General features: G+C 37.1%; 2 protein-coding genes across 4 annotated transcripts in view; one reads left to right on the top strand and one right to left on the bottom strand.

The window, feature by feature from the left end:
• ADGRV1 (adhesion G protein-coupled receptor V1) overlaps positions 1-23,033 on the top strand; it is a 751,592-nt gene that overhangs the window by 292,194 nt on the left and 436,365 nt on the right. For both annotated transcript variants that reach the window (XM_072606175.1, XM_072606174.1), the window contains one exon: positions 6,674-6,774. In XM_072606175.1, the coding sequence (XP_072462276.1) occupies positions 6,674-6,774 (101 nt within the window). The remainder of the gene's footprint in view (positions 1-6,673; positions 6,775-23,033) is intronic.
• On the bottom strand, positions 12,428-16,055 carry LOC140501961 (uncharacterized). 2 transcript variants are annotated; one of them, XM_072606178.1, is made up of 2 exons: positions 15,845-16,055; positions 12,428-14,743 (listed from the first exon to the last, which is right to left on the bottom strand). In XM_072606178.1, the coding sequence occupies exon 2, from the start codon at positions 14,693-14,695 to the stop codon at positions 12,659-12,661; it is 2,037 nt and encodes a 678-aa protein (XP_072462279.1). In that variant the 5' UTR covers positions 14,696-14,743; positions 15,845-16,055; the 3' UTR covers positions 12,428-12,658. The 2 variants fall into 2 exon arrangements, with proteins under 2 accessions (XP_072462279.1, XP_072462280.1); XM_072606179.1 differs by lacking the exon at positions 15,845-16,055 and adding an exon at positions 15,401-15,800.

Genomic DNA, 23,033 nt, shown 5'->3' with positions numbered 1-23,033 from the left:
AAAGGGAGAGAAAGACTGCTGGATGAAATATTTTCTGTTTAGGAAGATGAGACCTGGAAAAAATATAAATAGACTCTGAAATCTTGAACTTATATAACAGAGGTAGAGGATACCTTCCACAACTTTGGAGAGCAAAGTGAAGGGAAGAAAGGAAAAGGAGAATTGCTCTGTATTACTATTGCTCAGTAGTTTCAGTTGTGTCCAACTCTTCATGACCCCATGGGGGGTTTTCTTGGAAAAAATACTGGAGTTTTTTGCCATTTCTTTCTCCAACTCATTTTACAGATAAGAACTGAGGCAAAAAAGTTAAGTGACCTGCCCAAGGTCACATAACTAGTAGGTTTCTGATGTCAGATTTGAACTCATGAAGATGAGTCTTCCTTCAGCCCCAGCACTTTGTCCACTAAGTCTCCTAGTTGCCCCAGTTTTTCAAGAAGTAGTAAGAGTAGGGGCATCATCACTTCCAGAATGATAAAAACTAAAAATATAAGTACAACTTTAAAAAAATGTAGATAAATTTATGAATTATAGATTAATGGTAGTTAATCATATAAGTTAATAGGGGAAATTGGTATTCAATTCAACAAGCGTTTATTAATTGCCTACTAAATGCCTTGACATTGGGGATACAAATACAAAGTGAAAATTATTTTCTTCCCTTATGGAACTTTTATAGTACTGGGGAGCCTACAAGACTTGAATAAGAAAGTGCAAGCTTATTTGAGGAAGGAGAAGCTGTTATCAGCCAGAGGGATCATGTAAGGCTTTGAATAGGCAGTGGTACCATCACTGAGTCTGAAGGAGGCTGAGGAGTCTGAGAGGCAGAGAAGAGGAAGGAGTGGAATGTATGTGTGTATGTAGTATTTGAGGTTAGCAAAATACTTCACAGAGTTATCTCATTTCATCCTCACGGCCACTCTGATGTAAATGCTATTGCTGACCCCATTTTACAGATGTGTCTTAACTGTTAAGACACAGAGCTTGTTAGTATCTATCTTGGATTCAGAACCCATGTATTCTTGACTAGTACTTTAGACAAAAGGAAAAAAAAAAAGAAATATCCCTTCCTTCACATTTTCGTGGGAAGACAACATGCAGTTATGTAGGTATATACAAAATCACATACAAATCAAATACAAGGAAACCTTGGTGGGGAAGGCACTGACAGCTAGAGTGTGTATGTGTGTCGCAGGGTGGGAGGGAGGAAGCCTAGGAAAGGCCTACTATAGTAAGTGATACTTGGGGCTGAGTCTTGAAAGTAGCAGGATTTCCTATGCGGGGAGAGCATTTCACTGTATGCTCTGATATGCCTTGTAGTGAAGTATACTGAGACCTGGGCAGACACAGATCCATTTGTACTGAATTCCTGAACATTATTTTCCTAGACCTCAGCATAGCCTTAATGGTTCTTATTTAGTAGATGAGGCCTCACCAGCTTAGTTTTCTGGTTTCCCAGCCCATAGTAGATTGGAAGTAGCAACTAAAAAGGCAGTATGCTTTGTAATGGTGATAGTTGTACAGGAGGTTGTTAGGGGCAGACATGACGACAACAGGAGTAGGGATGGCTAAGGTGATGTATGGAAACAGAAAAGCTAAAGTAAAAGAAAAAACCCAAACTCTGAACCGTATTGCCCAGTGTGTTATTGCACAAGTCTATAAGGACTTCTCATCCTGTTGGCCCTGAGTCATCAAGAAAAAGCTAGATTATGTCCAGCACATTACTTTTAAGACAGTACATTTTATGTATGGCACATTTTAGAAAGAATAGTGAAAATATTAAAAAAAATTTTTAGAAAAAAGGATAAGCTTCAGTTACAGAGGTGTGAAAACCTGTTATGTAGAACAGCTCATGTCTTTCAGGATGTGAGATAAATGAGGAATGACTGTGTGTATACATACATATATACATACAAGCATTTTTTCATTTCTGATTTCATAATTAGGGCTGACAATAGCAAAATTTTTTCTCCTGAATTTGATGTCATCTATGCAACTATTTTTGTAAAGACAAGTTAAATTGATGTATTCCTTTCCTTTCAGTCTGATAGTACTAAGAAGTGCCATGCTTCTATCAGTAGTATATTATGTTCTGCACTAAACTGGACCATATCTACCCAGCTCTAAAATGAATGAATACAGGAAAAGTCTGTGCCTTCATACCTAGAACTCTTCATGGTATAACTTCCTACACCAAAGCAGAATGAAGTCTGTCTGTGACTTAATAGATCAGTCCCAGAGAGGTATATGAAGCATACAGAGAGTAAACAATCTAGGGTCACACAGCTTCTAAGTGTCAGAGGCAGGATTTGGATCCAGGTTTTCCTGACCCCGGTAAGCCATTTTGTCACTGATACCAGAACAGCTCATTTAATTTTTTTTTAGAAATTACTCAGTCAACTGATGTTTTGATATATAAGAAGTTGTGTTGTTTTTTTGGGGGGTATTAGTGGGAAGGTTGTTGTCTTAACCAGTATAGTCATTTGTTTGGTGTACTACAGTTGCAACCTTAAGAACTTTCTAAAATTGTAAAACTTTGCCTAAAGAATTTTTATGACACTATGCTATAATAGCCTTGGAATTAAAGAGACCTGGGTTCTAGTCCTAGTTCTGCAGTCAAATAGCTGTGCAGTTTTGGGCAAGTAACTTTTTTGGGGGGCTTTGGTTTCCTCATTTGGAAAATGCAGTTTGAGCTAGTTAAGTTATGGTGTCCCTTCTAGCCGCAGCATTGTGTGGTTCTTTTCATAAATAAATAAACCAGGGATGATGATTGCAAGAACTGGCATAAAAAGATATCCATTAGAAAATGTACAAATGGAAAATAAAGCTGATTTTGAAGTAAACATATATGAGATGGAGAGCCTAGGTCTTGTACTAATACCAAGGAAGAGTTAAAAATGCTAACCAAAAGCTTTCATCAGCTTGGAGATCATATATGAAGGATGTATGAGACTCAGAAGGCAGAAGTGAGTTATTTTGTGACTGTGGAGGGAGCAGCTGTATGAGTAAAATCATAGATCCACTGAGGCAGCTGGGCTGAAAGTATGGTGCAGAAGCTTCCAGAATTCTGCAAGACCTTTTCAGGGGGACCAGGAGGTCAAAGCCATTTTCTTAATAACACTAAGACATTTTAATTTCTAATATGGTAACTATCAATAAATATAATCTGCATAAACAAAAGCTGTTTGAGGTCCTCAATAATTTTTAAGAATGTAAAGAGGTTCTGAGACCAAGAAGTTTGAGATCTCCTGCACTGAAGTCTTGATTAAATTCATCTATGCATTCAGCAAGAATTTCTTAAGAATTTCTGTGTCAGGAACTGTGCGTAGCTAGGCACTGGGTTCAGAAAGGCAAAATTGAAAAATAGTTCCTGCCCTGAAGAAGCTGATATATTCTATGGTGAATGGGAAAAAAGACAGTGGACACACATAAAAAAGGTACAAAGTAAAAGACGAGACTGATGTGCTGTGGTGCAAGTAAAGATGGGATTCAAGTGAGTTATGTGCGAAGGCGTGAAGATAGGACATTGAATGCCAAGTATAAGGTACTGCAAAAAGGCCCATTTGATCATAACAGAGAGTTCATGAAGGAGATTAATGCCCGGGAAGATGGGCTGGAGTCAGTTTGTGAAGCATTTTAAGTATTTTAAATGCCAAACACAGGTGTTTGTATTTTATCCTAGAGGTAATAGGGACTTCTTGAGCAGAGGAGTAGCATGCTAAGAAATATAAATTTGACTATTGTGTTTGAGCGAGCATAGACTGGAGGCAAACAGACCAAGTAGTTGACAAATATAATAGGCTAGGGGAAGAGGAAATAAATGCTTAATCTCTGGTGGCCATGTGAGTCGAGAGAAGGGTTTGACTATGAGAGATGTTGTAGATGTAGAATCAACAAAACTTGGTGGCTGATTTGATAGAGGGTAGGAGGAAGAATGAAGAGTAAGCATGACTCCAAGGTCACAAATGTGATTGACTGAAAGGCCTTACAGAAGTAGACGGTGAGACTGAGGTTGGGTGGTTTGGGAGAAAGATTGTGATTTCTTTTTTAGTCATATTGAGTTTGAGGGTCCAATGGGATATCCGGTTGGAAATAGGAATAACAATAAAAAGAATAGCTCACATTTATAAAAGAGTCTGAGGTTTATCAGACACTTCAGAATGTTATCTCCTTTGGCCCACACAACAGCCCTGTGATGCAGGCTCTATCGTTGTCTCCATTTGGTAGGTAAAGAAAGTCCAAGAGAGGTTAAGCGACTTAGAGTCACAGAGTCAGTTTCTCAGAAAGCATTTGAATTCAGCTCTTTGTGGCTGAGGGTCCAGCGCTCCATGTACTGTGTCACTGAGCATCATCAAGATGCCACAAGGCATCTGATGATATGAGGGTGATGCTCAAGAAAGAGCCTGGGGAGGGTGGGATGTGTGCATCTGAATGGAGGTGGGAACTGAAATGATCACCAATAGAGACAGTGTAGATTACATAGAATGTAATATTCGGTTTCAGTTTCAGGAACAAAAGCAAAGAAAAACGTGCAGATGCTTCAGTAGAGACCTTACTTGTGACTTTTAATTTTGTAACTTACAGGTCATGAATATAAATCCATCATAAGCAGATTTTGGTAGGCTTTGAGATAGTATAATATGATTGAAAGAACAGTAGTCAGGTGATCTGGATTGAAGTCACTACATTCTTCATTTAAATTTCTTCATCTTTAAAAATGAATATAGTAATAACCATATTACATGGCTCACAGGGTTTTCAGGAGGGATACGTGAGATAATATATGTGAAGTGCTTTGTAAAACCCAAAGTATGGTTTAAATGCAAACTATTATTATATTTTAGACCATTTAAAATTTTCATAAGGAAAATTTCAAAAAAAAAGGATTAATATCTAAATCATTAAGAGAACCCATTATTCTGGTACCTTAATATTATTTATTTATATTAGCCAATACCCTTTTTATATGTATCTTCAACTTCAGTGTCACCATTATTAATAATTATGTCTTGACTAAATGCAAAATGGATGGTACTGTATTCAAAGCATTAATGCTAGAACATCTAGTCTGTGTCAGTAAAGGTGCAAATCTTAAGAGGGTCACCTTCGTTTTTATGCATCGTTTAGGTACATTGTGTCCCTAGGTGGATGTCTTTTGGATAAAGCCCTAGGACTGGCACACCTGTCTACTCTGTGGGAACATAGAAAATCCCATGGCAGCTGTCCCCAAAATGAATTGCTCCAGATTTCTTGGCCAACCTCCTAGCCTTAGGTTATGCCTTACCAAGGTCTGCCTTACCAAGTAGTGTCCTTTCCACTGTATTAAAACAAGGGGCTGCTATTTAAATCTACTCCCAGAGGTTTACTGCAGGCACATCTATACCAGGAAAATGAGTCACAAGGACCTTTTAGACATCCATTTGAATTGTGCCAACACTTAGCTTCTTTTAAAAAAAGAAAAAACAACAACAAATCCTATTTACTACTTAAGAATATTGATGGTGGCAGAAAACCAATATTATTTTCATTTGCCTATCGTGAAAGCCTTTTTACACTTTTAAAAGTTTAACATAAAAGTACAGAGGTAGTGTGGTAAAGAGGTTAGAGAACTGACCTTTGAGTCAAGAAAACCTTATTTCAGATCCTATTCTGATGCACTCTAGTTACGTAACCATGAGTAAGTCACTTAATCTCTAAGACTGTCAAGTAATGACTGGCTCCCCATCTGAATTAGGGAGGGAGGTGTCACAATAGGAGCTCCTTATACTGATGAAATCACAGATCTGGACAAAAAGGACAGAGAACAACCACCAAGAGAGAAAATACTAGAATTCTGTTTTATAAAACTGTACTCATCCTGCTTTTCTGTATGGGTGGGATGAACATTTATAAACATCTTAATATTAGCATTAAAAACATTCTTAGATTAATCAAATCATGGCCTTAAAATAGGAGCTTCAAAATAAAGACATAATGGAATAGATCTTCATCATCCTCTGGTTTTTGAAGTGTAAATAAATGAATACAAAGCAGATTTAAAGATAGTGATTAATTTAATTTCTTTTAAAACATTTAGGAATTTAGAATTTTATGCTGAGAGGTGATGAATTGTGAGCAATTGGGATTTTATCCTTAGTTTTGGCACCTACTTGAATGAAGTTGTCTTTAAAACTCGTAATTATCACTGTCGTAATTATATAACTACTACCTGTAGATGAAAAGGATAATTAACATAGGTAAGTTTTTGTAGAACAACTTACCATTTTATACTTGTAAAATATCATCTCTATCCCTAAACGTCTCTATTTAACCAAGCCACCTGGTTTTCTGACAACAAAAGATGTCAGTATGATTCCTCTCTTACAAAGCAGGTACCAGCTGGTCCAAATAATAAAAAATAACATCAGGTGAAAAATAATCCATTCACCTAGTACATAATTTAAAGATGAACTTAAACTTTTGATTGGGAAAGCTATCTTTTTTACTTAATTAATATAATGGTATCGCAATGTATACCAAGTGGCTCAATGTAAGGTTATTGAAGTTAAGTGTTTCTCAATACTGAGCCCTGGAAGCGAATCATTCTTCCTTCTTTTTTGGCCCAGTGCTTTTTTCAGTAACACTAACAGTTTGTTCTGGGCTTTACGACAGCACTATCTTCCTTTTGTTCCTATAGGTCTCGGTCTGGCCATCCTTTCCCATATCTCCTGTGCCAGGTATCCCATGTTTGCTGCTAAGCTTCTGACTCACATGATGGCGGCCTCACTAGGCACTCAGGTAAGGCCTTTGGGATCTGTCAGAGCTTTGTTTTCCGTAGTCATCTATAAAGTTCCTCTGCCAGTTAGGTGAATTGGATGTGCAGTGGGAATGTAACCTAATCCTAATCAAGGCAGCTTTATTTCTTTTTGCAGGGAAAGAGAAATCAAGGAGTAAAAATGTGCAAATGGTTAATTTTATGATCTTTGTCACATTGAGAAAGCCATGAACTCACAAAAGAAACAGTGGGGGCAAAGTCCTGGGGAGCTTTTCTTCCCCCGTCAGCTTTTACTGATATTAGCGCAGTTTGTCTTGTTGGATAAACTAAAGACTTAGGTGCCCTACTGTAAATGCCTTGTTATAGAGGTATTTAAAAATCCTGTAAGTCATAAAACATGGGAATTATCTAGTATCCATCCAGTCTCATCTCATCTCATCTCATTACAAGGTTTAATGTATCCATATGTATTTAAAATAGGCTTCTTTGTTTTTGTGCCTATTGTAGTACACAGGACATGACCATTTTACTTCAAATTACATATTTAGAAGCTAGAGATAATGTCCCTCTTTTCTAAGTTCTTTTTATAGATGACTCTTACAATTGAGATTCAACGAGATCATTTTCTTCCCCCATGTTGACATACACTGTATATTTAACATGACAAAAATGTACCTTATTGAACATCATTAATTTCTTAAATATTATTAGTTACTGAATAACTCTTGAATGAATGAGTAAACATCAAATGGAGGAATAGGGATATTAAAATAGAAGATATTTAGGAGGTTTGATTCAGGTTTCTTTTCTTCTTCTAGCAGTGGGAATGGCATAGTGCAGGTTTCATAACTGCATCTTATTTTTTAGGGAACAAGCTGAGTGCCGAATTCCAGGCCAAGCGCTCCAGATTATGTTTTAAGAGTACCTGTGAAAGAACTAAAGTGGCAGCTGTTGCCCAAAAAGTGACTTGACCTGAATTTAACAAGGTTATTTATATTGGCTTGGTAACCTGTCTAAGCTGTCTGATCTTGCCTGTGTTCCTTGCATGTAGCATCTCAAAAACTTGCCTTCCATAATTAGAGTTCCCTTGGCTGCATTCAGCACCCACTCTGGTGATTTTTGGCAGTGGTATTGGTACCAGGCTTAATAATAGCACCATAGGGTTACAGGCAACTATCCAAAAGTCCTAGCAGACAGATTTGCTCATGTCTAGGGATGTGCATGGAATATCTAGGATTTACATCACATGTTCTCATAGCAAAATACAAGAAGGAAATATTTTGTATTTTGGAATCCATAAGTGCTCTTGCAAAAAATTGTTTAAGATCCATTCAGAAATTATAAATAGCTCTCCTGCTGATAAAGATCACAAAACAACTGTTGTACTTTTATTGTAATGCAGGTTTTATTTCACATTAATTTGGGGGGAGGGGAGAGGATTTTATCTATGTTTTTTCATTGTTCAATTATTGGTATCCAAAATGCATTCTGATACTTAAAAATAATTCTTTGGATACTTTCACATGAATACAGTCTCAGACACTTAATAGTTATGTGATCCTAAGCAAATCACTTTTAACCTTTGACTGCCTCAGTTTTCTTACCTATAAATTAGCAATAAAAATAGCACCTACTTCTCAGGATTGTTGTTCGGTAGTATTTGTAAAATGCTTTGCAAACCTCAAAGCACTGTGTAAGAATGGTTCCTTATTACTGTCTCCCATAATCAGACCTCTTAGAACAAAATCAGCAAATTAGTCTGAAGTGACTGCCTAACCTCTTCTATTCTTCAGTCCATTACACATAGTGCCACTTACAGTAATATCCGATATAAAAACAAGCTTTCTAGATGTCATGATACCTGATTGAAATACTTTCGAATTTTATCTGATTCATATTTTAGGATGGTTCTAAGGTCTCTATCAGAACATTGGTTTGTTCTAGAGAGGGTACAGGAACCTAGATTTTTTGGAATTCCTGGTCCCCATCCTAGAAGAACACTGACCTATGAGAAAACCCCATGAAAGATTTATCATCATACTAGTCGTGGAGAGACTCTAGTAATGAATGAATCTCACAAAACTTCCCTATTTGGGATCTATACTAATCATCTGGACCAGGAATTGTTAACCTTTTTTCTTGTGCCCTGGATCTCTTTGGCCATCTAGTGAAGTCTATATCCAAATATTTTTAAATAATTGAAGGAAAGGCTAAATTTCAGTTAGAGGTTAGAGAATCATATACATATTTCTATCTGTCTGTCTGTCTGTCTGTCTATCTATCTATCTATCTATCTATCTATCTATCTATCTATCTATCTATCCATCTATCTATCTATCCTTGCTTCCTTTCCAGATTCATAATCCCTCTGAAATATAGGCCTATGCATTCTGCTTTAAGAACCAGTGATCTAAAAAGAAAATCAAATTACCAATATAAAAAGTGAAAAAGAAGAATTTACAAGCAATGAAGAGGAACCAAAAGCAGTTTTTAGGAGCTGTTTTGCTTAACTATATGTGAATAAAACTGACAATCTAAATGAAATGAATGAATATTTACAATAATATAACTTTTCCAGAACAGAAAAAGAAGTACAATACTTAAATAGCTCTATTTTAGAATAAAAGAAGCAAGTCATAAATGAGCTTCCTAAGAAAATATCCCCAATGCCAGAAGAATTTACAAGCAAATTCAGTCACACATTTAAAGAACAATTAATTATAATAGTACATAAACTGTTTGAAAAAACAGGTAAAAAAGTCCTACAGAATTCCTTTTATGAAGCAGATATGGTTTTGATGCCTAAACCAGAGAGAATTCAGAGAAAGAAAATTGTAAACCAATTTTCCCAGTGAATAATGATGAAATAATATTCAGCAAGGAGATTTACAGTGACCATCACAAAGATCATACATGATGACTATGTTGTTGTTCTACCAGGAATGCATGGCTAGTTCAACTAGTTAAGTATTAGGAAAACTATAATTGATCATATCATTAGCAAAAGCAATAAAAATCACAATTATTTCTACAGATGCAGAAAAAGCATTTGACAAAATGTGATAGGCATTCATGTTTTTAAAAAAGAACACTAGAATGCATAGGAATAAATGGAGCTTTCCTTAAAATGATAAGTATTAATCTATCTGAAATCAAGAGCAAGTGTTATTTTTAATGGGGATAATAAGCCAGAAGCCTTTCCAGTAACACCAGCGGTAAAGCAAGGGCATTACTTACTCAGTATTGTACTGAAAATTCTAACTATAGCCACATGACAAGAAAAAGAAATTGATGGAATGAGCCTAAACAAATGAGGAAACAAAACTATTAGTCATACAGATGATAAAAGGGTTTCCTAGAGAACCCTAGATTGTTAACTAAAAAACTAATTGCAAAAATTAACAACTTCAGCAAAGTTTCAGGATGTAAAATAAGTTCACACAAATCATCAGTCTTTCTGTATATTACCAACAAAACCAAGCAGGAGAAGATAGTGTCAAGATACACAGGAACTCCATAAACACAATTACAAAATACTCTTTACACACAAAAAGATATCTAAATAATTGGAGAAATGTTAATTGCTTGTTGGGACAATCCAGTGTAATAAAAATAGTAATGCTTCCTAAATTAATTATTCCATGCCATATCAATAAAACTACCAAAGAATTACTTTATAGAGTTAGAACAAAAGTTCAGTTATATCAGGGGAATCAGGAAAAAAATGGGAAGGAAGGTGGCTTAGCAGTACTAGATTAAAAAGTTCTAGATTCTAAAAAGTCCTAATCATTAAAACTATTTGGGACTGAGTAAGAAATAGAGGGTTGATAAGTGGAACATATTAGGTACACAGTATATGGAATCAAATCAGTACTATAACTTAGTGTTTGATAAATCCAAAGATCTCCAATATTGGGGCAAGAACTCACTATTTGACAAACACTGCTGGGAAAACTGGAAAGTTATCTGGCAGAAACTAGGCATAGACTAAAATTTCATACCATATACCAAGATAAGTTCAAAATGGATGCATGATTTAGACATACAAAGTGATATCACAAACAAATTAGTGGAACAGGGAAGAATTTGCCTATCAGATGTATCGATCAGGGAAGAGTTCATGATAAATAAGAAAGAGGTTCACAGAAAGTAAAATGGATAATTTTATTTATATAAAATTAAACGTATTTGCACAAACAAAACCAATGCAGCTAAAATTAGAATAGGAAATGGGAGGGGGGAAGAATCTGAGAAACCTCACTTTTAAAATCTGTAGGGAACTGAGTCAAATTTGCAAGAATAAGAGCCATTCTCCCAGTTGACAAATAGTCAAAGGATATGAATAGATTTTTCTGTGGAAGAAATCCAATCTGTCAGTAACCAAATGAAAAAAATACTCTCAGTCACTAATAATTAGAGAAATATAGATGAACACAACTTAACCTCATCAGATTGATAAGATGACAAAGAAGGAAAATATCAAATACTGGAGGGGCTATAGGAAGACAGATATGCTAACGTACTGTTGGTAGAACAGAACTACTTCATCCATTCTGTAAAGCAAGTTGGAACTGTGCCCTTTGAAAATTAGCAGTACCACCATCAGGACTGTACCCCAAAGGGTCCTGTGTAAAAAGTATGTGTAGTGACTTTTTGTGGTGGTAAAAAATTGGATACTGAGGGAGTGCCCATCATTGGGGAATGGCTGAATGAATTATGGCAATTGAAAGTGATAGAATATTGTTGTGCTATAAGAAATGATAAAGGGTATGGTTTCAGAAAAACATGGGAAGACTTGTGTGCAATGAGCAGGAGAATAAGGAACTAGGAGAATAAGCTGTAGAGTACAGTGGTATTGATTGCAATCAACTTTGAATGACTTAGTAGCACTGCTCGACACTATGACCCACTATCAATTCCAAACGACTCATGATGAATGAAATTATGTCGTCTACCACCAAATAGAGAATTGTTGGACAGAGATTGCAAATTGAAATGTATTTTTCTTTCTTTTTCTTGCCCTTTTTTTGGGAACATGACTAATGTGGGAATTTGTTTTCCATAACTGTACACATTTGTTATAGGTTTTATTTTTCTTATCTTCTCATTGAATAAGGGAGAAAGTAAGGGGAGGGAAAGAATTTGAAACTGAAAATGAAAGAATAAAAAAGTCTGTTTTAAAATAAAGAATCTATTGTCTAGGACTAAGATGGCATTTGGGAAGAAATAGATGAGGTAAACTTTGCCTAGATATTTATTTAGTGAGGGAAAAAACCATTGAGTAGGGGTCACGTGGACTCCTTGGTTAACCAGCAAATAGTCATATCACTTAATCTCTAGGTTCAATTAGCTCATGTACAAAATGAAGAAGTGGGACGAAATTATTTTATAGGGCTGTTTCTAACTCGAAAGACCATTTTGGTTTTTTGTTTGCATTTTTCCTGATGTAATAGTTTCCTTTTTTTTTAAATTTTGAAAATCAGTTTCTGTACGAAACCTGCAGATGGCAGTAGAGCCATTTGGCCAAAATTGACAGTTCATTTATATTTGAGACATCTTCATGTATTACTTGTTGCATATGTGTGTATATATGTATGTACATATACACACGTATATGTATGTATATGTATAGATGTATGTATATATGCACAGATATATATGTATGTATGTATGTACATAGACATATATACACATACCTGTATGCATAAATAGATAGTATGGGTGTGTGTGTGTATGTGTGTATCCATGCCAAAGAATAAAATACTTAGAAAGAAGATGTAACATTTTTTGTTTTCTTATGACTCATCATTTCCTTTATTTATACAAAATAGTAAATAATTATACCCTGGCTGAGAAAAAAATGAATAGTGGTTTAAGGTTTTAACATGTCCTTCTGTCCTGAAGCATCTACTTTGAAGATATGGAACTTTGAAGATATGTAGCATTATCCCCAGTATCTTTGAGTTTACCTGCCTTAGGTTCAGTGGGCTCAGTAGACTTAGCAGCCTTGGAGTCAATGAGCTTAGAAGCCTTAGAACCATTGTGCTTTATGACCTTAGAATCAGACTTGGTATCCTTGGCTTCAGTCTTAGAGTTCTTGAAGTTGGACTTGCTAGCCTTGGGGCCAGATTTAGCGACCTTGGAGTCAAACTTAGTGATTTTGACTTCATACTTGGTGACTTTGGCTTCAGATATGGTTACTTTGGGATCAGACTTGGTGATCTCATTATCAGACTTTGTGGCTTTGGAGACTCTAGTGTTAGCCTTGCTGGCCTTGAAACCATTTTTGGTGGCCTTGGAGTCAGACTTGGAGATTTTGACTTCAGACTTGGTGACTCTGGCTTTGGACTTCATTGCCTTGGAATCAGACTTGGTAACCTTGGGGTCAGACTTCGTGGCCTGGAGGTCAAATTTGGTGGTCTTTGGATCATACTTGGTCATTTGAGCTTCAGATTTGGTAAACTTGGCTTCAGACTTGGTTGCCTTGGGATTAGACTTGGTGGCCTTGATGTCAGACTTGATGGTCCTGGAGTCAGATTTGATGGTCTTGGGGTCAGACTTGGTCATGTAAGCTTCAGATTTGGTGACCTTGGCTTCAGACTTGGTGGTCTTGGTGACCTTGGGGTCGGATTTGGTGATCTTGGGTTTAGACTTGATAATTTGGGCTTCAGATTTGGTGACCTTGGTTTCAGAGTTGTTTGCCTTGGGATTAGACTTGGTGACCTTGATGTCAGACTTGGTGGTCCTGGAGTCAGATTTGATGGTCTTGGGGTCAGACTTGGTTATGTAAGCATCAGATTTGGTGACCTTGGCTTCAGACTTGGTGACCTTGGTGTCAGACTTGGTGGCCTTGGAGTCAGAGTTGGTAGTCTTAGGGTCTGACTTGGTGATTTGAGGTTCAGATTTAGTGACCTTGATTTCGGACTTGTTTGCTTTGGGATTAGACTTGGTGACGGTGTCAGACTTGGTAGTTTTGGAGACTTTGGGATCAGATTTTGTGGCCTTGGAGATCTTGGTATTAGCTTTGGTTGCCTTGAGACCACTTTTGGTGGCCTTGGGGTCAGAGTTCATGATTTTTGCTTTGAACTTGGTTCCTTTGGGATCAGACTTGGTGATCTTGGTGTCAGACTTGTTGGTCTTAGAGTCAGATTTGGTAATCTTGGGGTTAGACTTGGTAATTTGGGCATCAGATTTGGTGACCTTGGTCTCAGATTTGCTTGTCTTGTGATTATACTTGGTGACCTTGGTGTCATACTTGGTGGCCTTGGGGTCAGACTTGGTGAATTGGGCTTCGGATTTGCTGACCTTGGTTTCAGACTTGTTTGTTTTGGGATTACACTTGGTGACTTTGGTGGCCTTGGAACCAGATTTGGTGACCTTGGCTTCAGATTTGGTTGTTTTAGGATTAGACTTCGTGATTTTGGCATCAGACTTTTTAGTCCTCAGGCTATATTTGATGTGCTTGGGGTCAGACTTGGTGGCATTGGGATCAGTAAATTTAGTAGCCTTGGGATCAGTGGGCTTGGTAGCTATTGATCGAATGGTTCTGGCAACCTTAGAGTCAGGTTTAGTGATCTTGGCGCCTGGGTGTTCAGTGCTGACCCTGGTTCCTGAACGTTTGGAGGCAATTTTGAGGCAAGTGCTCCTGGTATTGGCATTTGCATCTATGCATTTGATGCTCATGCACTTGAGGAGCTCGGACTTGGAGGCCTTGATGCTCAGACTCCGAATGGCCTCTGATAGGGCCTTGATGGTTTTGATGTTGTTGACTCGTATCTTATTCAATTCCATCTTCTTTTGCTTCTTTGCAAAGCCTGTGTTTCTCAGAAACTTGGGGTCAATCCCTTTCAGAGACTTGTATCTCTGTGATTGAGGTCTCTTGATGCCCTTTCTTTGCCATCTGCACGATTGCTTGTGGGTGGTATGGTTCTTAGACTTAGCCATCTTTACACCTCTGCCCGTGCTAACAGGCACTCCACGGATCAGAAGAGGCTGAGAGAGAAAGAGAGAGAAAGACACCCACATGCACACGTGCACACACACACACACATGCACACACACAGGCAGGGAGAGAGGAAGTGTGGGGCAGTCAAGTATGTAACATTTTTTTTTTTAATCCTGAGCAATGCTTTTGTAACATTATTTATACTTTGAAATAATTGGCTTAAAATCCTTTAAAAATCAGATAATGCTCATTAGCCAGTAGGGTCTTACTATGGAATTCTAACAGATCAGACTTTGTTTCATCTTTGGAAGGGAATGAGGAGCAGCCATGGCAAAGCCAGGAGATATAGGTTCAAGTCATGTGTCTAACATATGTTGACTCTGTGAACACGGACAGTGCATATAACCTCTCAGTGCCCTAGGTTACTCTCCAAGCCTCTGTAAGTTGCAGAGAAGGTGCTAACCTGCACTGGTAGGGAGAATTTTCATATTTAAGAGTTCTCTATACCAATGAAATCCCAGGTCTTTTAAAAAAAGAAGAGAATGGATGAGGCATAAATATTGAATGATCTCTTAGTTGCCTTTTTCTCATTCCTCATCCTCCTTGACCTTTCTGCAGCCTTAGACTCTGTTGATCACTCTCTCCTCCTTGATACTCTCTTTTCTCTAGATTTTTGGGACACCACTCTCTCTTGGTTCTCCTACCTATCTGACTGCTCCTTCTGTGTTTCCTTTGCTGGATCTTCACTCAGATTATGCCCCAAACCAGTTGTGTCCCACAGGGCTCTGTCCTGGGCCTCTTCTCTTCTTCCTCTCTACTGTTTCACTTGGTGATCTCATCAGCTCCCATGGATTCAATTATCATCTCTATGACGATCATTCTCAAATCTACTTATCTAGCATTAACCTCTCTGCTGACCTGCAGTCTCACAGTCAACTGCCTGTTGGACGTCTAGAATTGGATGTCCCATAGACATCTTAATTTCAACATATTCGACTGATTTCATTATCTTTCTCCTACAATCCTCACCTCTTTCAGATTTTCCTGTTACTGTTCAGGGTACTGCCATACTCTCAGTCACACAGTTTTGTAACCTCAATGTCATTCTTAACTCTTCATTCTCTCTTACCAAGGCCTGCCAGTTTTACCTTTGTAAAATCTCTCACTTACACCCTCTTCCTTCTTTCCTTTGATACTGTCACCATCGAGAGCAGGCCCTTATCGCTTCACATCTGGACTGTTGAAATGGCCTGCTGGTTGGCCTTTCTGCCCACTTCTCCCCTTTCCAGTCCATCTTTCATTCAGCTGTCAAAGTAATCTTCCTAAAGTACAGGTCTGACCATTGCTGTCCTGCTCCCCCATTCAGTAAACTGTGACATCAGTCTAGTTCTGTTGGATTACTTTACATTCTAGAAGGTAGATTCAGAATCTTCACACATTATTTTCTTTCTCAGTATTCTCATGAGAGAAGTTTATAACAAATGAGATAAGTAATGGGAAAAGTAGAATTTTAGAATCTTAGATTGTTTAGAAATTCAGTGTTCTTCCTAAGACCTGTCTCTGTCCTTGTTCTTAAATGAGCTGATAGGAAGCAGTTGGCTAAGGAAACCTGATGCTTGTTTTGAGAACAGATGGATTCCAACACAAAATTGAATTAATTTTTAGTAGATACTTTACCTAGGCAAGGACAGGTTTATCATTCTGTTTGCAAAATGTAAATTTTAATTCTTCCATTAAAAAAAATTTAACCTTTTCTTTTAAGCTAAATTAATCTGAAAGGCAAAATCAGCAGATTTGCATATATAGGCAAATTGTAACTATAGTAGGATCAATTTTTTTGTTTTAAAAATTCAAGAATAATTTATTAAAACATGTAGAAGTAGTTTACACGAATAAGTGAGTTTTTTAGTCTGTGGGAATTATTTTTGCTAATCATAGAGATGGATTTGCCAAGTACAACTAAATGACTTGCATATATTTAATAAACTGAAATGTATAAAGTTTTTTCGTTGAAAACAAGTTTTGTAAGCATTCTCACTTAGAGTCTTTTCACATGCTCTGTTTTGGAGCACTTGGTAGGAATGTGTTTGTTAACTTTGTTTTTTGTGAGGTTGATACTTGTTCATTTATGGGTTAAATTCAACTATTAGTTACTTTCACTGTTTGAAGTTTTGCCCTTAAGTACCTTACCCTCAGTACACTTACCTCAGTAGTCTTTTATCTTTATGTGAATGTGTTTTTGGTTAAAACAGACTCAACAGGAACACACAATTGTAAGATCAATCACCTTAACTGTAACTGAAAAAAATCTTGATGTGAGTGAAAAACCCTAATTATATCATTGGAATTTTTATTTAGAAATCACACTGCTAACCCATGTGTGTACCTTGATAAGGCTGGTAAATAGTTGGGACAAAGAACAAGTTTGTATTATATCAATACCAGTTCTGGTGATTCTGTAAGAACAAAAAAGAACCCTTGTAAATCCTAAACAAAATAAAAAATTTCTTAAAGCACACAGAATAGTAAAGTAATCCAGTTCATCTGTTTAATAATATTTAAAAATGAGGAAGCATTGACTATTTGGGATTTTAAAAAATTTTTTTTAGCTCAAGCATGATTTAAAAGATTTGACTAAAGCTTTCCAAAGCAAGTCTTTCAGTGTGTATGTATATGTGTGTGTGTATGTGTCTGTGTGTGTGTGTGTATGTAAGGTATAAAGAGCATGTGCTAGTGTGTGCAAATGTGTCTACATGTTGGCTGAACTCAGATAATTTTGCGATTACGTTTGGCTATTAAAAATGTTTTTGTTACTGTGAATAAACTACATTTGGTCACAGCTGTGTACCAGCCTCTCCCCCTTGAGATAGGGCAAATGAACTATTCTAAAACTGCAGGAAGAAAACCTTATGATTTAGCAATAATTGTGTAAGAGAATATATTTGCTTCTCTTCTCTTTTCCCCTCAGTATTTCTTTGCTAGCCATTTGTAGGAGCATATTCCTAGAGAAAAATTCAGGAAAGCCCCTCCTACTTCTAGAAGTTTGAATGGAGGAGGTCCTGTGTTGATCTTCTAAGAGGATATGGCCAAGAGTCCCACAGGATGGGCAGGGCTGGATGGGTGATGATGTGCATCATTGAATGGACTGTCCACATAGATGAGATCACAGATTTTTTTGAGTTTCTGAGCCACTCTGACCACATGCCACTGAAAGGGTACGGCATGTGGCCAGAATTGGGGCTGACAGCCACGTAACAGAAATGCTGCTGGGCAGAATGAAGCTGTCATTCAGTTCCCCAACAGTAAGCATTTTTATTCAAGAGATTTGTTAAGAAACTATTTATGGTTCTCCACTGGAAATATTTTTTTTCTAATAAGCATAATTGAAAATCTAACTTTTTTAAAACAGATTTAAACAGAGTAAAGGGGATATGTAGAAAACCTCTATTAAAAATACAAAAAATTAATTTTCATTGACCAGAAAACTCTCTGTTTCAACTTTTGTTTCTCCTCTTATAGAATGTTTTCCCAAAAAATTATTGGTCTTTTTTAGGGGGATGTGGAGGGACGCAGTAATCAAGGCGACATAATCAAATCTTTCTTTGATGATTTGGAAACCTTACATACAGTACTTAAGATAGAAGTTTTAGGAGGCTGACTTGAGAGTATAAAAGCTCTAAGGTGCGTTCCATTTTAAATCCCTATCATGGATGCTTTTGCTTCTTTTTAATGAAAATGGACTGTAGCAAAAATTTTAGTTGAACAAAGGCTCTAGTTCACTGTTCTTTGTAATTACCCACAGTCCTTTACCCTTACCATTTGCTAAAGATAAAGCTATTTTTTCCCCTCTTTCTGGCTTTCATAAGAAGAAAGAAAAATTTATTGGACATACAAACTTAGCAGTCAAGTTGAAGGCCATGGTTTTTTTTTTCTTTCATGCTCACAACACCTGTTTCAGAGGGAATCAAAAATATCTATTGGCGAATGTCAAACAAGATAACTAGAAATAATTTATAGACTTTTAAAATGTAATTATTTTCTGCCTCCAAAACAGAGTTAGAAAAGTTTGTCTGTCTTCCTCAGGTCTCTCCCCATTCTATTCTCTGCTACATACAGGTGCTAGAGTGATTTTCCCCAAGGCTATGCCTGCCTCTGTCTCTTCCCCTCCTTCCCTCCTCCCCTTAACTCCACTTGGTCCCTACTGCCTCTGAGGAAAAAAAAAAGGGAGTCCTCTGTTTAGATTTGAAAGCCATCCCATTTCCTTTCAGCTCATACTTTCTCTTGAACTTTGCAGTAAGATAAATTAGCCTTAGAGCTAGCTGTTCCCTTTCAGGCACCTACCGCGTTCCAGGCATTTCATCATCTGACTTCATGCTTTTGTACTGTCTTTCTCTTATGCCTTCCTCATAGTCACCTCATACTCCCATTTTTCCTTTAAGTGCAGCTAAAGAACCAGTTCCTGCAGAAAGCTCTTCCAGCTTCCCCAGCTACAAGTGTCTTTATATTTAACAATTTGTGTTCATTGTATTCTATCCTCTTTGTACTTATTCAGTGTGTACTTAAATGTGAACTTCTCTTCCTCCATGTCAGCAACTCACAAATAGATACTTAGAGGCTTGTTGATTGGTGAATTGCTGCGATAAAAAGAATTTTTTTCCCAAACAGGCAAGAATTAGCAAGAATTCACAACAAATTTGGGGATTTTTAAAAACTGCCTCTTATTTTTAAGTGTACTAATCAAAATTACCAAAAAATTCTGTAAAAAAAATTTTTAGATGAAGACAAGAAGAGAGAGAGAGAGAGAGAGAGAGAAAGAGAGAAAGAGAGAAAGAGAGAGGAGAGAGAGAATATGAGAATGAATAGTGGCAGATGCTGCAGAGAGGTCAAGAAGAATGAGGCCTGGATTATAGCAAGAAGGAAGGTCTTTGGTTATCTCCAAGAAAACAATTTCATTAGCATGTTTGGGGTGAGAGCCAGGTGTGTAACAGGCTAGGGAGGGAACCAGATGGTAAGGAAGTGTAACTCACATGTTGGGAAAGTTGAGTAACAGGAAGAAGGAGGACAAGGGTAGTAGTTACAGTGGTTAACAGGACAGGGTTCAACCCATTTTTTATGTACATTTTCAACAGTTCTTCTGTATTTACCAGTTCTGCATCAGTTATTATAGCTTCTCTGTCAGTTAACCAAGAGACTATCTACTTCATCCTGATTAAACATTTAAGCAAACCTCAAATTCCTATGAAAATGTAATGTATAACAAAAAAATTAATAGACCTTAGTGTTTTTCTTTTTGACCCATAACTTGATTTCTTTTAAGACTCAGAATCAGAGTCCAAACTAGTACATGAGAATTCACATTCTACCTAAGGAAATAAGGTGTCTGTGCATAAAATTTTTCTTAATTCAAGACAGTGTACAATTAAGTGAATTCTGTCACTATAGAATACAATTCTGGTCTGAACTTTCCCCTTTTAATTCAGATCTGTTTTCTAACCTTATAGATTTAGTAATACTGAATTGTTTCCAAATTTGGAAAGAATTTGATACAGGCTTTATAGCTATTACTTATGAAAATTTTTAACAATTTACTTCTACAACCAAAAATCCAGCATTGTCCTAGACCAGCTATGAACTTTCAGAAGCTGAAGGACTTTGGATATTTAAAGTGGATTGGAATCTGAAGCCTTGACTCAACAGTGTAGTTCCAGAAGTTGAATATCCCTTTATGTCAGAACATAAGCAATGTCATCTTGGTTCCCCAACTTTTCTTTGGAGTTTAGCTTGTATTTCTTTTGCAATATCAAATTGATAATTACTGCCATTTTCCCCCTACCTAATACAATTTGGTGAACCTTTTCAACCAAGTCCTTAAGTTCTAGCTCCCAGACTGTACTGTAGACTTTCTCACAGAGTTGGAAATAAGGGGTAGCTTAAGAGTCAAAAATAGTATCATGGTCACTCCTGGGAAATTAAAACTTTCCCCCAAGTGCTGAAGCAGCAGAACTACAGAAAGACTGAGCAGTGTTCTGAGTGAGGCTACAGTGACATTCTGATGTCTGGAACGTGGCATGAGTTACTAGGACAGTGTGGGAGGTGAATTCCCACTGTCCTGGAAAATACCCATTTTGATCACACCACCCAAGACTGAAACAGAAACCATCATTTGTTAGGGACACTCTCTGGCTTTGCTGATGAGTAATATAAGTGAACTGGTCTGTAGACCATTTTGGGAAGAAAAAAGGCCATTGTGAACATCTGAAACTGGATTTAATCCTGATCAATGCACTCACAACTCTTAAATTCTACTCTTAGACTGGCAGTACTTCAGGAAAAAGCACTGGCCTTGGAGTGAGGAAGACATCTTGATCAGATTCCAGGCATCAGTTAGTGCTAGCTATGTGACTGTGGGCAAGTGACTTAACTTTTCTGAACCTCATTTTCTTCACTTTTAAACAAGGATGATTATATCTTGTATGACTTACCTTAAGAGTGTTACAAGTAAAGTGCCCCATAAAGCTGAGGGCTTTGTGAACAGAAGGCATTGGCTTTCTAGTTAAAGTCTCAGGTACTACTCTTGCCACTTATACATGTATGACTGGACAAAACACTCAAACCCCCTGAGTCTCAGTTTCCTTGTTTGTAACATGAGACATATGGATTATGGTCTCTATAGTCCCTGTCAGCAGTAAACCCACAAGCCTGTGAATACATATGTAGAATTCCGAATCCTGATTAGCAAGTCCTAACTTTTCAGTTTTAAGATGCTCCAGAACAGAGGCCATATTTTTTTGGACTGTCCCAGAAAGAAGACATGATTTGTCCAAGGCCTCATTGGTGTTAATCAGTAAAGCTAAGATAGGAATCCCAGGTTTCTGATTCTAACTCTTCATTCAACCTCCTGCAGTTTGCTTCTCCCTGTGAAGCTTTCCGTGATTGGCCCTTAGAAAATGAGATTTTAAACAAAAGGTATATGTTTCAGTCCCAAGAAATTTCATCTCCTGAGTATTTAACTGCTTTCTCAATTAATGGTATATTTTATATCATAATTTTCTCCTGACCTTCCCTAGATTGTTAGACCCCAAAGAAAAAGTGGATTCCTTTTTTCCTGCCTGGTATGACGCTTAACAGGTAAGGGACAGGACAAAAATAACGTAGCGAAGAAAATGAAGCAAGTCATTGCCTCATCTATGTAGACTTGTCAGTTCGGTGAAGTTTTTCACTTTCCTATTGGCAGCACTATATTTGGATGCCATCTAATAAGAACATATACTTCATGTTCTGCCAGAGTTGAGAGGGGGTGTGGGGAGGGACTTTGTTTCAAAGCACCAAGCCTGTTTTGGGTGGAAGAAAGACTGTTATTGCCAAAATGAAACATTTACATGTCAGATATAAACAACTGTATGCATGTCATGGCCAATCTGTCTGTAGAATATGCCACATACCAGTTTTCTTTCCTTGAGTTTGGCCCAGAATCTGTAAGAAAAATTTTAATACCCCCTTCTCCCTCAAGGACTCGATTTTTTAGTGTTCTAGTATTTTCCACCTTCATTCCATCTCAAACTTCAGAGATAACCCTTTATAGTTAGAAAGTTTATCAAATTCTCTTAAAACAAATAAACAAACAAAAAACAATTTCCAAACAAAAACAAAATCACATTAGGCACTATTGTGTTTTGATTTCCCTGAGTTAGGCTTGTGATTGTCAAGAAATAGAAGGTTTGTACCCAGAGAACACTGCTCAGTAAATCTAAAAGTGCTCCAGCATCATTTCCTCCATTAAGAGCATCATGAAAATCATAAATAGTTAATGTAGTAATTTTCTAGAAGAAATCAAGACAAAACCAAAGATAACTTGAGTGAGCTGACATATAAAAGTCATCTAAACGAGAAGTTTTAGATACACAGCCTGCAAGTAGTGCGGGTCAGCAGCACTCTGAGTGTGGCCTGAACTAGATTAAAATATAGTTGGAAAAGCTAAAATAAATAACAATACAATTAAACAGAGGTAACGTTACATTTTAAAATGGAATCAGTATGCAGCCCACAAGGATCCTTTGATGTGGATTAGTGGGGTCTGTTACTGTTTGAGTAGGATACCACTGCTCTAAATTGGGATGATGATGATGGTGAATAAAAGCTGGCTTTTAAGAACATTTTTAGGTTTATGGCACCATTTTATTTGATCCTCACAACAACTCTGTAAGCTCGATAACCATTATTCCCAATTTATAGTTAAGGAAATTGAGTCTCAGAAAAATGAACTCACTTGCCCAAGATTCCACAGCTAGTAAGTGTCCAAATCAGGACTTAGCACTGTATCCTTTGTCTCTCAGTGTA

This window comes from Notamacropus eugenii, chromosome 4, assembly GCF_028372415.1.
Source record: "Notamacropus eugenii isolate mMacEug1 chromosome 4, mMacEug1.pri_v2, whole genome shotgun sequence".
Classification (NCBI taxonomy): Eukaryota; Metazoa; Chordata; class Mammalia; order Diprotodontia; family Macropodidae; genus Notamacropus; species Notamacropus eugenii.
Note: the sequence above shows the minus strand (reverse complement) of the source record. Positions and strands in the feature narration are given on the sequence as shown.